General features: G+C 43.6%; 1 protein-coding gene across 1 annotated transcript; it reads left to right on the forward strand.

Annotated features, from left to right (window-relative positions):
* Positions 1 to 420: 420 nt before the first annotated feature.
* LOC123437888 lies at positions 421 to 12,158 on the forward strand. The gene is made up of 11 exons (XM_045115742.1): positions 421 to 823; positions 955 to 1,167; positions 6,675 to 7,619; positions 7,702 to 7,803; positions 7,978 to 8,133; positions 8,238 to 8,325; positions 9,592 to 9,798; positions 10,822 to 10,877; positions 11,012 to 11,124; positions 11,211 to 11,298; positions 11,589 to 12,158. Exons 2-11 carry the CDS (start codon positions 973 to 975, stop codon positions 11,691 to 11,693), a joined length of 2,055 nt encoding a protein of 684 aa, XP_044971677.1. The 5' UTR covers positions 421 to 823; positions 955 to 972; the 3' UTR covers positions 11,694 to 12,158.
* The last annotated feature ends 4,258 nt before the right edge of the window (positions 12,159 to 16,416 follow it).

A 16,416-nucleotide genomic window follows, 5' to 3' on the forward strand; every position in this document is an offset into this window, starting at 1 on the left:
GTAGAGTTTGGTTCGATGAGCGGATGGGGATGAATATACGTGGGGTCGATGCGGGCCAACGCGAGCCGGGCTGACGTGGCGGGTGTGCCCGAGCACCCCTATATCCGCCCCGTATTTGGGTTGGACATGAGGGGTGCCGGTCAGCCCAAGTATCTGAGATGCCTGACCAGGACGTTTGAGACGAGCACGAGGGAGTGTAGATGCTTTCATTAGGGAGAGATTGTGACTATACAATGTTTTTTTGTTAGATGCCAATATGATCCCTCGAAGCCTACCAAATTACGCATTTCGCACCCTCGCATCGAAACCCACGGCTCTCCCCCCAGCTCCCCGCCTCAATTTTCATCCCCGCAGCGGCCGTACGGCTTCCCCATCCACCATCCCATCCCACCCCGCCGCCGGCCGCTAGGGCGAGGCGAGCACCCTCCTCCTCACCGCCGACGAAAATCCGCTCCCGAGCCCAGTCGCCTCGGTCTCCTCTCCCTCTCACCCCGCGCCCCGCCTCGGAGCCACCCGCCGCCGCCGCACCCCAAGTCCCCAACTGCCCCCTCCACGCCGCTCGCGTTCCCGCCCTGCGTGGCGTCGCACGCGCCGGATCCGCCGTCTTCCCCAACTCCCGCGCCGCGCCTGCAGGTCGCCGCTGCTCTCCCTGCCGATCGTCCTCCCCGCAGGAGGGCGGCGCTGTTCTCTCTCCCCGCCGAAGCACGCACCTCCTCCTCGGGCCGCACCCGCACCTGCTGGTCTACCTCTGGGCGGACTCGGGCTCAGGGATCCGCGTCCACTCCGTCCACCCACCAGTGACCCGTACAACTGCACCCCCAGTGTAAGTCTTCTACATTGGGTGAGTTTGTGATGTATGCAAGTTGAATCTGGAATTCTGAAGCATTGCAAAATAGCTTCAGTTATCCAATCACTGATATCTACATACCCTATGCATGTATCCTCCTCCATCAGGTTGATCCTAATAGAACAATGGCCAATGCCATGAGTGAAGAGGAGATGATCCACGAGTTCGACAACATGGTCCGCAGAGAGTCCGAAGCAGATGAGCCTACAACCTTGTTTGAGGGCTGGAGTGATAATGATAAAATAATATTCATGAAGCAGCTTCAAGTCGATCTGTCAGAGCAAAGTGAAGCCACAGATCTTGATGAAATGAATGTCCCGGTGAGTGGAGGTTCTCTTCTTGTACAATACAATGTTCCCTTTTCGTGCATGTCTAACCTGAGTAGTGAAGGACCACTAAATCCCTGTAGGCTAGATCTAAGCCAGAAATGTTGCTTATTTGTTCCTAAACTTTGAGATGTCACTGTACAGTAATACCATTGTGCTTACTCAATTACGCTAATTCACATGACCTTGGAAAAACCAAGCTTACTTGTCTGTAAAAGTTCACTTGTAACCTACAAATAATTAATGTCAGTGTATAGTACCACTGTGCAAGAACATGCCTTGGATATTTTAGAGCCAGTGCAACTTTACAAATGCACAGATCTCTACTAGGCCAATTTTCTCAAGATCATTTCTGTATTTTAATCTACAGCCAATGTTATATATATATCATTCTCCAATCTGAACACAGGTTCAGCTGTCCTATTTCTTATAGCAAAAGGGGGCAAAATCATTATGTATGATCATGCACAATTCAAGCAGAATGGAACCAATGCATAAAAAACTTTAGAATCCAACTGCTAAATGAACAAGTAACGACAAAAATATCATAAACCAGTGTTGAATCAAGAAGGAGAGGTACCTCCAGACGGGGTCGAGGTCCTGTCTGGTGGCTCGCGCGAGTGGTCACTTGGGTGTGGCGGCTTGCACGGGACAGAGGAAGAGGGACTCCTCTTGTAGGTCAGCTACTCTCATGGGCTTGGGCCCAGGAGATAGATCTTGATGGGCTAGGGCCCATACCGGTTCAACACTCACCCTCAAGATAGGTAGTCATCCCCATGTCAAGTTACAGTCCTTTGTTCCCAGTCCCTTTGTCAAGCAATCTATAAACTGCTGCCCAAAGCTGACATGAGTAAGGTTGATGATCCCAACATCAAGTTTCTCTTTAATGAAGAAGTGATCAATTTCCACATGCTTCGTCCTATCATGTTGAACAGGGTTTTAGCAATGGCTATAGCTGACTGATTGTCACACCACACCCTTGATGTTGAACTGGGTTATTAGCAATGGCTATAGCTGACTGATTGTCACATCACACCCTCAAGGGTCCCTTCCTCAAAAGTTTCAACTCGCACAGTAGGTGCTTCACCTAGAGCATATCACACAACCCTTGAGATAATGCTTTATACCCAGCTTTTGATGTTGATCTAGACACAACAGTCTGTTTCTTGCTTCTTCATGACACCAAATTTCCTCCCACAAACACACAGTAGCCTGAAGTTGATCTTCTATCATCTTGACAGCTAGCCCAATCAGAGTCACTATAGCCATCCACCTCAAGATGTCCACTCTCGCAAACCACAACCCTTTATCCGGAGTCTCCTTCAAGCATCTCAGGATTCTGTGAACAATATCAAGATGCCCATTCCTTGGTTCATGCATGTATCCGCTGTCACTTGATGAATTTGTATAACTAGAGTAGGGGTTGCACGACATCCCATCATGCCCATCTCACTCAAGAGATCCAAGGTGTATTTTTGTTGGCACAAGATATTCCCTTCTCTGTTCGAGCCACTTCTATGCCAAGGAAGTACTTTAGATTGCCCAAGTCTTATACCTCAAACTCCTTGCTGAGACACCCCTTCACTCTCTTTATTTCCTCCTCATCATCATTGGAGATCACCGTGTCTATAGAACACCGTGTGATCACCATTGCATTGGCCATATCCCATATTCCAAACAGCTCGTCTGAACCTATCAAACCATGCCCTCGATGATTGCTTCAGACCATACAAGGATTTCTTTAGCCTGCATACCTTCCTCGTAGTCTGTTATGTGCCAAAACCTAGTGGTATCTTCATGTATACCTCTTCTTTCAAGTCACCATGTAAGAAGGCATTCTTGACATCTAACTGGTGCAATTTCCTCCCAAAGTTTGTAGCACACAAGACCAACACCCTTACTATGTTCATTTTTGCAGCTGAAGCAAATATCTCATCATAGTCAATTCCATAAGTTTGACTATATCCTCTAGCGAACAATCTAGCCTTATACCGCTCCACCTTGCCCTCAGGATTCTACTTCACGGTAAAAATTCACTTACAACTCACTCCTTTCTTTTCCGCCTGCAGTGTGGCTAGCACCCATGTCTTTTTTTTCTAGTGCTTCTAACTCTATGATCGATTCACACCACTCCGGATCTTGCTTTGCGGCATTCCAATCCTTAGGGATAGACATAGTTTGCAGAGAGGCAACAAACGCCTTATATGAAGGTGACAAAGCCTTGTAAGACACAAAATGGCCAATATCAAGGTCATCACAAGCATCATCCTCTGGCAGAGCCTTCCTTGCTACCCAAAACTGCTGTTCACATACTCTGTGCCATTTTTAGTCCTGAGCACCTTGACCCGCACCCGAAACTGGTTCTTTACAAGTGCATGGAAGTTCTGAAAACAACTAAGCACCTCATCCTTGTGATGCATAAGTAAATCCAAGTCATATGAGAATAGCAGTCAATAAAGGTAGCAAAACAGTTCTTCCCATTCATTGACACCACGGGGCTAGTCCATACATCCGCATGAATAAGCATAAAGGGAGATATGCTCCTAAGCTCCTTACTCACATATGAGGCTCGTGTAAGCATCACATGTGCTTGCCCTTGCCTATTCCACACATAACATCCAAAAATATTCTACTCATCTTATCAAAAGATACATGCCCCCATCCTACAGTTATGGGTCATCGTCTGCTTCTCCTTGTCCTCCATAGTCGCAACACACACCAAGTGCGGCTGCACCTCCTGGTCCATGTACCAGAGCCCCCCACGCCTGGTGCCAGTCCCAACCGTCTGGCTCGTTGGTCACTCCTGAATCAAGAAACCGTACTTGTCAAGGATCAAACGACAGTCTATTTGATCAATGGGAGCACTGAAAGAGACCAAATTGACAAGAAAAGCTGGCACATGTAAAACTGACGATAGGGAAATGGTCGGAGTGCACGTTATGTACCAACCCTATGACAGGCTGTTTTGTGCCATCGGCCATTTGTATAGTGCCCGTTTAAGAGGGAGTATGCTTATTGTAAGCCTCAAACACACATGATTTACTAGCAACATGCTTAGATGCTCCAGAGTCAAGAACCCACTCTGGAGCACTCTCATTAGTAGCAAGAGATGCTCTTTCGGGATTACCTTCATCACTGGAGGCCCAGTGAGCAAAGTCTCCATAGATTACATCATCTACATATTTGCCTTTGAACGTCCCAGTGTCTCCTGCAAAGGCCATTTGAGCCCTCTGACCCCCTGAGTGTCATGAGTAGCGACCTCTGCCCCTAGAAGCCTGACCCCCCGAGGTCTCTGAGTGTCCACCTTTGCCTCTAGCACTTCTGCCTCTGCCAGTTCCCCCTCTGTTATATTCACTGCCTCTGTCAAGAGTTGAACATTCTCTCTTCCACTGACCTACCTCCCCACATATATGAGATTTGGTGGGATCTCCCCACTCCATGCGCTCAGTGACTGCAAATGTCGAAGCTCAAGAGATAGACACACCTCCTGTTGAGTCATCGCTGCAATAGCCTCAGGAATGGTAGGCAGACTAGGTTGGTGCAACAAGGAAGCCTTCCTGCCACGAAAGCAACCTTTGAGGCCAGCCAAAAATCTCAGCACACGCATGCATGCCATCCACTTGTGCCCTGACTTGATTGAAGCCACATCATAGAGTTCTAGGGGATCACAGTTGTCCCGGTCTACCCACAGAGCCTGCAGTTCTGCCACGTATGTCATCACTGACATGCCATCATCTTGGCGCAACAACCTAATCTTGTCCTCATTCTGAGCAATGAGCAAGACATTGCCCTTGCCAGAGTACTTGGTGGACAGGATCTTCAATGGATATCCCCTCCACAGAGCATCCAATGGAGGGCACCACGGAGTTCAACAACCACACCATAAGTACAGAGTGGATGACCTTCCACCTCTTACCCTCTGCATTACTCTTGTCTCCTAGTTCTGCAACGGTGCCCAACAAATGTCCATCAAGCTCTTTCTGCTCCATAGCCCACAAAGCTCTCTTGGACCAACTCAAATAATTTGTGGCCCCCTCTAGCTTCATGTCCAGGGGCGACATTTCGAGCGTCTGAGACACTTCCTGTCGGGGGATGATGGTTCCAGAGTTCGACTCTGCAAGGATCTTAGCAAGCTTCTCGAAAGCCTCAATAAGAGCATTTGGTTCGGCCATAGTTGGTCGGGATAAACAACAACAACAACCCTCAGAACAGCACACTCCGGTTACTCAGTTATAGCAGCTCTCAACAGCAGCAGCAACACCACACCACCAAGCACGCAACAGCAAGTCCCCAGAAAAATGAATTGGATCAACGACAGTAGCTCATATAGGCCCTCACGAGCAAGCTAAGGAGACAAGTAGGAGCAGCAGCAGAGTGACACCAGCGGTCCAGCCCGAGCACTTCTTGATCCAGATCGAGCTCCAGCGAAGCCGCACCACCTCTTAGCTTTGCTGCCGCACAACCACAGCACTGCCAGCCGCCTTTCCTCCTAGCTCCGCCGCTGCCGGCCATGCAGCTTCCGCGCCGCGTCGCAGCACCGCTGCCTCGCACGCATGCACACAGGCACGCCCTTAGCCGCCTCTCCTCGCCTGTCCCCTGCCACTTAGCTGGCGAGCGACTACGTCGCCGTCACTGCCACCTGGTCTGTTACCATGTTGAATCGAGACGGAGAGGTACCTCCAGACAGTGTTGAGCTCTTGTCTGGTGGCTCGCGCCAGTGGTCACTTGGGTGTGGCTGCTTGCGTCGGACAGAGGAAGAGGGGCTCCTCTTCTAGGTCAGCTACTCTCATGAGCTTGGGCCCAAGAGACAGATCTTGATGGGCTAGGGCCCATACCGGTTCAACAATCAGAAACCATGGATCTCTCTCAACATAACATTCGAATTTTGATTTACAGCCAATAGAATGTCATTCTCAAGTTGGACACAAGTTGAGATGTAATTTTTCTTACAGCGCAAGGGGTTAAATTGATTAGCTATGATTGAGTACAAATGAAGCAGATATTGCACAATTGCACTAATGCAATTCAGATGTGATAAGATTCATAAATGTAGTGTCAATGGGGACAAATTTATTATATTTATGGTCGGGAAAACAAGAGAATGCTTCACACTTAAATGGGAATATCAAACATTCATACTAAACTGAACTTACTAGAAGAGCAGACAATTCACTACCATTTTTGTTCCAAAAGGATACGGTTGTGCATAATGGCATATGGATTGCATATGAAGTGAGAACGAATAGCAAAACCAGAATGGAGGATCCGGTAGCAACTTTAGCCTCATAGCTTAGCGAATGATGTTTTAGTTTTGCTTGAAATGCTTACTTTAGGTAGGTAGCTACTCACTACTTGAATCATATCTTGCTTCTTGCTTGCTTTTATGTATGGCAAGGATTTTGAACAATTACTGTCCGTTACTGCAGTTAGATAATTTAGGGAGAACTTAGAAATAAAAATCTATGTCTTGTATTTTTACTACGTTTCCATACATTGTGCAGCCTAGTGTAATGTTTGATATCACAGACGACGAGAAGGCTCAGAACAATTACATATCCTCAATCGGGCATTACAGGTCATGGCAATATTCTGGTTCAGACAAACGGTATCAGTTTGGGTCAAAGAGCAAACGTACATTTGTTACAAGGCCGAGTGGTGTGTTTGTTTTCTATTTTAGATACAAACATCTGGTGGTGGGGTTGATTGTTGATGGGCAGAGCGGTTGGGTTGAGGGTGCTATTACAAATAACTTAGATGATGGGCGAGAATCTGTACTTCAATTCGAGAGAGGACCTGTTGATCTTGACTATATCAGAAGTTCTCGAACATATAATCTGAAGTATGATGGCAACTACACGAAGGCAGGAAAAACATATGAAGCGAAGCTTGGCATTTGGCATGTCCGTAAAGCAATAGTGGAGATAGCCAGCTTTGTTCCTCAAGTTACAGGGTGTGAACCCGAACCAATTTATTGGCAAATTCTGATTCTTTTTTCAGTGGAAGCTGGTAGACTTAATCATGTCTTCTGTCACACTTCACCATCTCTTTCTATTGCTATTGGACCAAATGGAACATTGAAACTCCCCATAAGTGGAGAACAATTTATTTTAAATTATTTGAAGCTTTCTTTGGGTTCTCTGCAAAGAATTGAAGGTAGATCATTCATTCACGTGAAAGGAACAACACCTCGCAACCTTTACCAAGTTCTGTTGGAGATCCTGATATTAAGAAGAGAAGTTATATTTCCTACCTTTTTTATTCTCTCGGATGCCCCACCTATGGAATTCAAGAAGAATGAACCAAGGCGGGGTAAAGGAAGCAGACTACTCATAGAGGAACATAAATGGGAATCTGAAAATGCAAAGGGTCACAGATATATTGTTGGAAAACACGATGGAACTAGTGTTTACCGCTGTGAAGATTGGTTGCTACATCCATTTAAGGAGGTAAATACATGCCACATTATTTGACACGTCTGATGCATACTCTGATTGTTTCTTCTTTCTCAAACTAACAGTTTGTTTTCAGGCTGTAAGGACTATCCAACATGGTCCCGCAAATGGAATTCCAGATGTCAGCGAAAGTAAAATTACTCTGGTTACAGAAATCCTGACCAGCGATGCTTTGACTGTAAGGATCTTACTATCTTCTTTTACTTGCTATATACACCGATGTCCATACAATGTTCAATTTTCACATCATATTGTCAAAAGTAAAATAAGAAAACATCCAAATATTTCTTTTGATTCAAAATGCTCAAAATCTGAGTATTATCTAAACTTCTGTCAAACTCATGTTGATCAGGTAATGCCAAAGATCTTACAGTCAGAAATGCTTAATGGTCTCCAGAAACTTGATTTAACTGAAGGAGAGATTGCAGCCCAACAGCTCATTGGTTCATCCACTTATTTGAAGAGGTCTATTCAAGAGAAATGGTATTGGGAGGGCCAGCATCAGAAGGTTAATGCTCAATAGACTGTGTCTTTATATATTCTTAAGTTTACCTCCCTTGGCAGTTTGTATCATTAAAATGAGGCATCTAATTTGATGATTTCATGTCTCAGCAGAGAGGTGACAGTGCAACTGGTGGCTGCTGTCTCTCCATGCTAAAATATGGTATAACTACAACGCGCACACATGCATTGGCACAAGGCAAGCAACTTCCTTATCCAAATGTACCAGCATATTTTCTAAAATAATTTCTAACATTATACCTGCTTTCAACTAACTCTTCATATTGTACTCGGGAAAGAAGTAAATATGCAGTGCCATGTATTTTAGACTCAATCATGTGTATTAGGCACAGGGGAGGACCTATATTTTCTGTTCCCTATCCTGAATCCTGCATTGTGATACTCTTGCAAAATCTTCAAATATCTAAGTAAGGTTGGTGTATAACTAGACCAATATGTGGATATGTGTAGTTGTTTGCAATCACCTTTGCTTCGGTGTCAAGTGAACAAAATGTTGGCAGTAAAGCAGCCATTTGTTTTGGCAAGAAAGTCTACTACATTTGTGATAGCATGTCTCCATTAAACAGATTTCTGACATTCCTTTTCATTAAGGTGCTTGTTCATTGGTAACTATATTTTTATGTTACTAACACATGAGCTTCTTTTTGTATCAGTTTCATTATGAAACTACATTTATTATTTGTTCTATGATGATTGTGTGTATCCTTTAATATATTTTTTCGTGTGCTGTGGTATACAAGTTAATAATTCAAGACTAGTTAAAAAAGAGTACCACCAGTAATTGTGCTTTCTTATTTGGCCGGTTACATTACAAATTGCACGATGGTGCAAATAAAGGATGATAAATAAATCTTATGTCATGTGCTTGTGCTTGTTTTCTGATCTTCCCTGAATAACCTGCATGACTGACGGATATGCATGGCAGCACAACCCCCATAATGACCCTGTAAATGAAGCATCACGAGAATCCAATTTAAAGATTCGTAAATCTGTCGTGCTCTAAGTTTCACGCTGATGTAAAACCTGGATTCATGTTGGTGTTACTGATGTATAAAAGATGGTAAATTTTCTACTGATGTGAACTTTTATTCATATCAGGGTAACTACCACATAGAAGACACGAACTTTGTTTATATTTGGAATCTTGCTTGGATGAACATTTATTACTTAAGCAACAAATTGATTTTGCAATTTATGTGGACTATATATGGTCATGGATTCAAGGAATTCATGTCATGTTCCTGCAACATGCGTATTTTTATTCTGCAATGTCTATACTGAAATCTCAAAACCATTTGTACTCCTTTAGCTGAGATTCTCTTCTCACACGTTTTTTTTTTTTTTGAAAAGTACACAGTTGGCCTAATCAGACATTTTAGGATGACTGGATAGCCAAGCGCTCAAATGTGCAATTAACTCTTTTGTACTGATTTTCTACTTGCAGAGGAACTGTGGCATGATGAACCTGGAAGGAGGTTGCACATGGCCCTGGAAGCTGATAATTGCCAAGTGCCAAAAATCATGAAAAGACACATTGCTAGAGTAACTGACAACATGCTTGCTCAAAATAAGAAGGCCAAGTTAATGGCGTCTGAGCATGAAGAAACATGTCATGCTAGTACACAAAGGAAATTGTCTGATAAATTGTCAGGTTTGTCTATATTTATTCAGTTACAGTCTGTTTTTTAACCTATATATGGACTATTTCCTTTTAAGAAACCCAGAACAGGCTAAATACCAACCCAGCCTTTGTTTACCGCTTGGAGCCTGTCTTAAATTAATGCTGGTGGACTGATGGGTACTGGCTCAGGAATATTTTTTACCTTTGTTTATCACAACCCCATTGGTGCATTTGATAGCATGGTACTTGTTCTCATCAAAGCGTTTTACATTTGATCTTTCACATAGTGACATGACATTGGGTACTTTATGGTAGCCTTTTCTTAGAAAATGGCCAGATAGAGAGTGCTAATTTAATTTCATGATTTTTCTACATTGAAGATAAGCATAAATTGTATTTATCGATTCCAGAAGACAAGCTACTGTCCAGACTCCCGAGGCACTTGATAATTGAGCTGGTTACCATATTTTGAAAATATAGAAACAACATATTCCAGCACTTGTTTCAGTAAAAAGGAATATCAGCATTTGATTCGATGATGCACAAACTCATGTCAAACCAGCATGTGTTGAGCCCTATTGCTGGATGTTACTGTGATAATTTATTTATTTTTAAGATTTTAAATCCGTCCTCTATTCTATGATTAGTGCCCTGCTGCCACAAGCCTAGCGCCTATCACTTTTTAAAATATTGGCAGATGCTAATCTAGTGCATTTTTCAGGATTCCATTTTGTCTTGAACTCGAGTCAACTAGTTTTCCATAGCATTGTCCACATATGTATGTGATCAATCGGTCGATCCACATCGTCTGGTTTTGTAGTTTAGAAGGCGGGATGCTCTTTTTTGTTATTCTAGGGGATAATTCACTTCAGTATAACAGTTCATGGTGGTAATATGTATTTTCATTTATTTGTATATTTTGAAATATGGATCTTTCTTCACCACCTGTTCACCGAATTCATATTATGATTTACAAGCTCAACCCTTCTACTTGTAATATTCTTACATATCATGGGTGGAGTTGAAGTCTTATCAAAATTTGTCTTTCTTTAGGTTCACATGCAATTTTGGCAGAAGATGATGAGTCCAGAACCGTTCCCATGACAAATGTATGCGAAGATAGACTATCTGATTATTTTCCTTCTCTCGTTGTGACTGGAATTCGTTTCTTTCCTTGACTTTAATAGTTTGGTAGAGGATATATTCATTGAGTTACTACATCTCCATCGAATGATTGTTTTAGGTACATCTCATGGCGACCGAGGAAGCAGCACTGTCAACTCATTTTATGAGTGGGACTGGGACTGGGCTTAAGATAAGCTTGTTGAGAGATGCAGTTGCTAGCCACTCTAAAGGGTATATATTATATGTATATTTCAGTACTTCCAACTTGGTTTACTTGCGCTAACCTTGTATTGTTAATTCTTTTTGGTTTTCACCAGGGCTGCATCTGTTACTTTTGATGACATAGAGTGTACTGAGAAGGCTGTATCTTTGACTCGGATATCGACTTTCTCTAGATTTGCCAAAGTAAGACCCCCTTTTTTATATATTCAATCTCATTCTAAAAGGATGCAAAACCCTGTTCCTATCCCACAGTTAGATGCCTTGGTAATTTATTAATCTGTCTTCCTAAAATAGAAGAAAGGAAACAGATGCATCAAGTAGTTAGAACACTGGGCCTATCCACATTATAGGCGACAATGTTTAAACATACGAAGCAGAGGCATAAAGTAGTTAGAACACTGGGCCCATCCAGTCTCAAGGAGCAGTTTCTTCATTTATTTAAATGTTACATAAATGGCATGTTGAGTTTTCAGGTAAGGTGCAACGCGGAAAAGCTGGCTCCAGGATTTCTGGCAGCATGCAATCTGTACTGCCCTTGTCCGATTCCTAGTCCACTGCCTGGCCTGCCGTCTAACTGAAGAAATCTGAAGGCAGGGTTTGCCAAGGAAAACATGACGACTGCCGCTCTATACTAACCTGCCACCTGAGAACACAGCACACGATACAGGAATCGGGCATACGCTGTTACCGCTGTCCGGAACATCTGTCTGTCTTACCTTTTTACGGGTGAGGGTATGAGATGATGAAGCTATTTGCCGCTCTGCCAGAATGAAAAGTAATCGACTCGCCAAGCCTGACCGAATTGCTATATACTACGGAGCATAAATTTGATGGTGTACCATGTGCTGATGTGCACATGGTTGCAGATTCTTGTGTTGTTGTGCTTGCGTATATATATTTTGCACATGGTTGGCCTTTCTTGCCGAGTTGCTTCCATTCCATCTATGTGTGCCAAATGTTTCCTTCTTTCGTTGTCTTGCAGTATTGTTTACAGTCGCTGTGAAGTTGTGCAATGAATATATTACAAAGTCCCTTTTCCTAAATGTAAGGTACGCGGAATATGTGAAGCAGGCTATTCTATAATCTGCTTAGACCCATGTTTTTCTCTCCTAACTTTCCATCAATGTATAGAATCAAATCAAACAATTTATAAATCTTGGTTAGCAAATATATTTTTTCCAATTTATGCATTCTATTTTTCTGAACTATATATGTTTTGTGCAATTTTCTTGAAAAATATAATGTAGTTCCGTGTAAAATATTTGTGCATGTTAGATAAATTGTTTATGCAACTTCCTTTCTTTCATGGGAACTGTTGATGCAAGTTATGCCTGAAAAGCAGTCTAAAAAATATATACTTATGCCTGAAAAGAAAATCTTGAGATAACTTAGGTTATCATATAATCTTGAGTGACAAAAAATAGGGCCATATAGTACAAAATGAGTTCATTGCGTGTGAAGCTGTGACCCTTAAGTTGTAGGAAGGGCTCAACATAGGTGTGTGAAGCTGTGACCCTTAAGTTGTAGGAAGGGCTCAACATAGGTGTGACGACTCGACATGGCATCAACATTGGTTCCTGATGAGGCCTGGAGGAGTCTTTCGGCGAGAATGATAACTAAGATCATTTCCCTAACTTGCAACTCAGATACCAACCAACCATATTTGGAGAGCCACACACAACTAATATCAATGGCAATTGTCGAACAAATTTCAAGGTGTTTAAAAGGACATGCTAGCGGCGGAGCTTTGTTTAGTTGATTATCAATCAATCTAGAAATAACTGCCTTTAACCTTGAAGAAGGGGGGGGGGGGGGTGCCTAAGGCTAGAGTTATGATTAGAGAAAAGTGTTGACGAGGTAGACTTTCAAACTTAAATGAGCTTCATCGGATACCATACATGAAACTTGACAAAAGTCAGCATCATATTCATATCCAAGACTTGTGAGAATGAATGTGGGTACATACCGATAGTAATATAATCTTTTTTTAAACTGAGACAAAAGACTTGCCTCAATTCATTAATTAAGAGGGAAGAATGTATGTTACATAATAGTGGCTCCACAACATAGCCTGACAGAGGAGAAAACAAACAAACAACAAGCGGATTACTCTCACAGCATGATGATGCCAAGTGCATAGCCCCGCGGTGGTCCAGAGTTTGTCCTTGTCTTGGATAAGCTTGAGTAGGTAGATTGGAAGCGGCGATTTCTTCTTGAAAACTCTAGCATTTCTCCCGTTCCAAATGAACCAGCAGACAAGCATGATGCGGGAAGCCATGGTCTTTCGGTTTACGGTATTGGGCTTCAACATGTTAGTCCACCAACTCTTGACGCCGCGCTCTGTCTCCCATTGGTGGATCTCTAGGGGGGGGGGGGGGCAAACCCAACCATTCCTTGACCATTCGCCAAATGCGCAGTGTGAATCGACATTTAAAGAAGAGGTGGGAAGTTGTCTCGTTGGCCTGGTTGCAAAGGGTGCAAAGGCCACACTTATCCCAACCCTCTTCTCCAACCTATCTGACATCCAAATCCAATTTTTAAGCACCAAGCAAGAGAAGAACTTGACCTTTGGGGATGACCAAGCCTTCTAGATGGCCTTGTTCATGATGTTCGAAGTGGAACTCAAGAATTGACCAATGTAAGCGGAAGTTGCCGAGTAATCCCGGTTTGCCTCAAATTTCCAAGAGATGTCATCATCAACGTCCACAAGAAGTTGGACCTGCTCTAGGTGGACCCAAAGGTCCACAAACTCAATGATGTGTTCGACTGTAAGGTTGATGGAAGTGTTGAACTTGTGCGCTCAAGCATTGTCCCACAAATCCTCCAGCACCATCCATTTCTTGCGCTTGGAGGTCGCAAAGACGAGGGGGGGCGGTTCCTTTGGCCTTTTCCCTTGCAACTATGGGGCTTCGCAGAACGACGTCCGCCCACCATTTCCCATGGTTATGACAGTGGAAGCACAGAAAAGGTCCATATCCACATCGTTGAACGGGTTTCCCGAACCCAACCATAGCTTAGACGGATCCTTCCACTCCAACCAAGGTCATCTTAGTCTGAGAGATCTCTCAAACTTTTCCAAGTGAAGCATCCCAAGCTCACCGAGGTGGGTTGGGTGGTAGATGTTCTCCCAGTTGACTTTGCGTTTTGCCCTAGTTGTTTTATCTTTAGTCGGCCAGAGGAAAGCACGCTCAGTCTTGTTGACGATGTGCAACACACCTGCCACGAGCGGGTGATGTGATACATGACTTGTGAAGTAATGATTGACTTCACCAAGGCAGACCGACAAACCGTGATAATGCCCCCCCCCCCTTGCAAGGGTACGGTGGCAGCTTTGCTGCAACTTTGTCCTCAAGATGTTGAAAGTGAACCCTCTTCAGCTGCCAGATGGAGAGAGGAAGACCAAGATACTTTAGCAATAAGGACATGTGCATGGCAGGGAGACTGTGAAAGATGTTGTCAAGATAAATGTGGCCGCAGTGGATTGGTACGACAGAGCACTTCTGGAAGTTAGTGCACAAACCGGTGACCTTGCCAAAGGGTTTAATAATGGCATCAAGATTGTGGACATCCTCCCTTGTTGGAGAGATGAAGATCCTCACATCATCAACGTAGAGGGAAGCATGGACAACTGACCCTCACTCCTAATCTTATGAAGAAGGTTGTGGCTCGTTGCGACATCAAGGATCTTTTGAAGCGGTTTGATTTCAAGGACAAAGAGGGGGAGAGGGGGCCCCGCTGCCTCAGTCCTCGGTCATGGAAAATGGGACGTGCACTTGGGCTCGCATGTGCTCCATGCCATTTTATCTTCACTCTCAAATCATTGCGCTCTTCTGCTAACTGACGACAGAGGCCCAAAGCGATCGAGATGCTTCAAATTCGAGAATTTTTGGTCACGTCTTCCACGCTTCCTTTACATCGTGTCAAAGGCTTGGGACGAGCCATGCAAGCATGCGTTGTCAGCGACTTTTCAATAAACTCTTAGGAAAATTGGGTGGCACCTTGCGAGATGGAGTAAGGGCCTCTTCTCCAAGGCAAAGTTGCACCTACACGCGACCCTCCTCGTCATCCTTCGCTTTGACAAGATTCTCACGCCCTATCAGCAGAGGAGAGGGATCTCTGGTCTCGTCTCAAGCGACGTGTCATTAGGCTCGTTGCAATTAAGAGGGCACAGAAGAACCAATGCACTCGTATCACAAATATCAAAGAGGGTGATGATAACACTACAAATTTTCACCTCAGAGTTAATCCAAGACGCAAAAAAAAAAAACACATTCACAGGCTCAAGAGAAACAATAGTTGGGTCGACCATAAGATCAAAGAGAACATCATTCATGACCACGTTACAAGCAGCTTGAGAAGAGGTCAACCCAGACCATGTGACCTGAACTGGAAGAACCTTAATCTGACCTTGAGGGCATTGATGCCAACATCACCGGGGACGAGATAAAGGCCACCATTGACCTCATGCCAGCAGACAAGGCTCCAGGGCCGGACGACTTCACAGGAAACATCGTCAAGAAATGTTGGCACATATCAATGCCATGCATGCGCGTTATTTACCACTTCAGTAGCCTCAAAACGTCGAACATCCACCGGCTTAACTCAGCCAACATTGTTTTGCTGTCAAAGAATTCCAAAGAATCTTCTTTGGCAGCAAAACAATGTTGGCCAAGTTAATCCAGTGAAGGCTAATGGGGCGAAAGTCCCCAATCTCTACCCAAAGAAACTGCTTTTAGAGAGAAGGCATTGAGGAAAATATCGAAAAAAATGTGTCAAAGAATATATTATAGCCAAGTTGCGCGCATGAGATTTTCAATTGTCTAAAGAAGAGAAAGGTCACAAATGCCGTATAAACAATGCTAACATGCCTCTTTGGTTCTCAAGCACTTGTGATAATTAAGAAGCAAAGACAACACCGGAATATAAAATATATGCAAATTAAAATTTGAATTTTAGACAAGATCATCTTTGACATGTTTTAGAAAAGAACACTCTCCGCTATTCCTGAAAGAATCATACATGATGAAAAAGTGGTGTCCTCTGGTTTTCAGTGGTACTATTCAAGCAATGACATTAAAATGAAAACTAGTCTTGTAGAGATTTAAACGGATGAGACTTTAATGCAGCTTTGAAATATTTTCATGGTAGATGGATAGAGAAAAAACTGACGTTATATTTTTCATTGACTAAACATTTCAAGAAGTGGTTTCGCGCCTCCAGTTCTTAGTGGGAAACGAAACTGGTTACTACTTGCATAAGAAGTTGAAGAAAAACCAAAATAAAACATAGAAATCACAGCAC

This window comes from Hordeum vulgare, chromosome 1H (assembly GCF_904849725.1).
Source record: "Hordeum vulgare subsp. vulgare chromosome 1H, MorexV3_pseudomolecules_assembly, whole genome shotgun sequence".
In the NCBI taxonomy this organism is placed as follows: Eukaryota; Viridiplantae; Streptophyta; class Magnoliopsida; order Poales; family Poaceae; genus Hordeum; species Hordeum vulgare.

What these genes read in the sequence shown, in the direction of transcription:
- LOC123437888 (XM_045115742.1), top strand. Translation starts at nt 973, where the DNA reads ATGGCCAATGCCATGAGTGAAGAGGAGATGATCCACGAGTTCGACAAC. An exon ending in GAACCGTTCCCATGACAAAT is followed by an intron (nt 10,878 to 11,011) that starts GTATGCGAAGAT and finishes TGATTGTTTTAG; the next exon opens with GTACATCTCATGGCGACCGA. An exon ending in GTTGCTAGCCACTCTAAAGG is followed by an intron (nt 11,125 to 11,210) that starts GTATATATTATA and finishes GGTTTTCACCAG; the next exon opens with GGCTGCATCTGTTACTTTTG.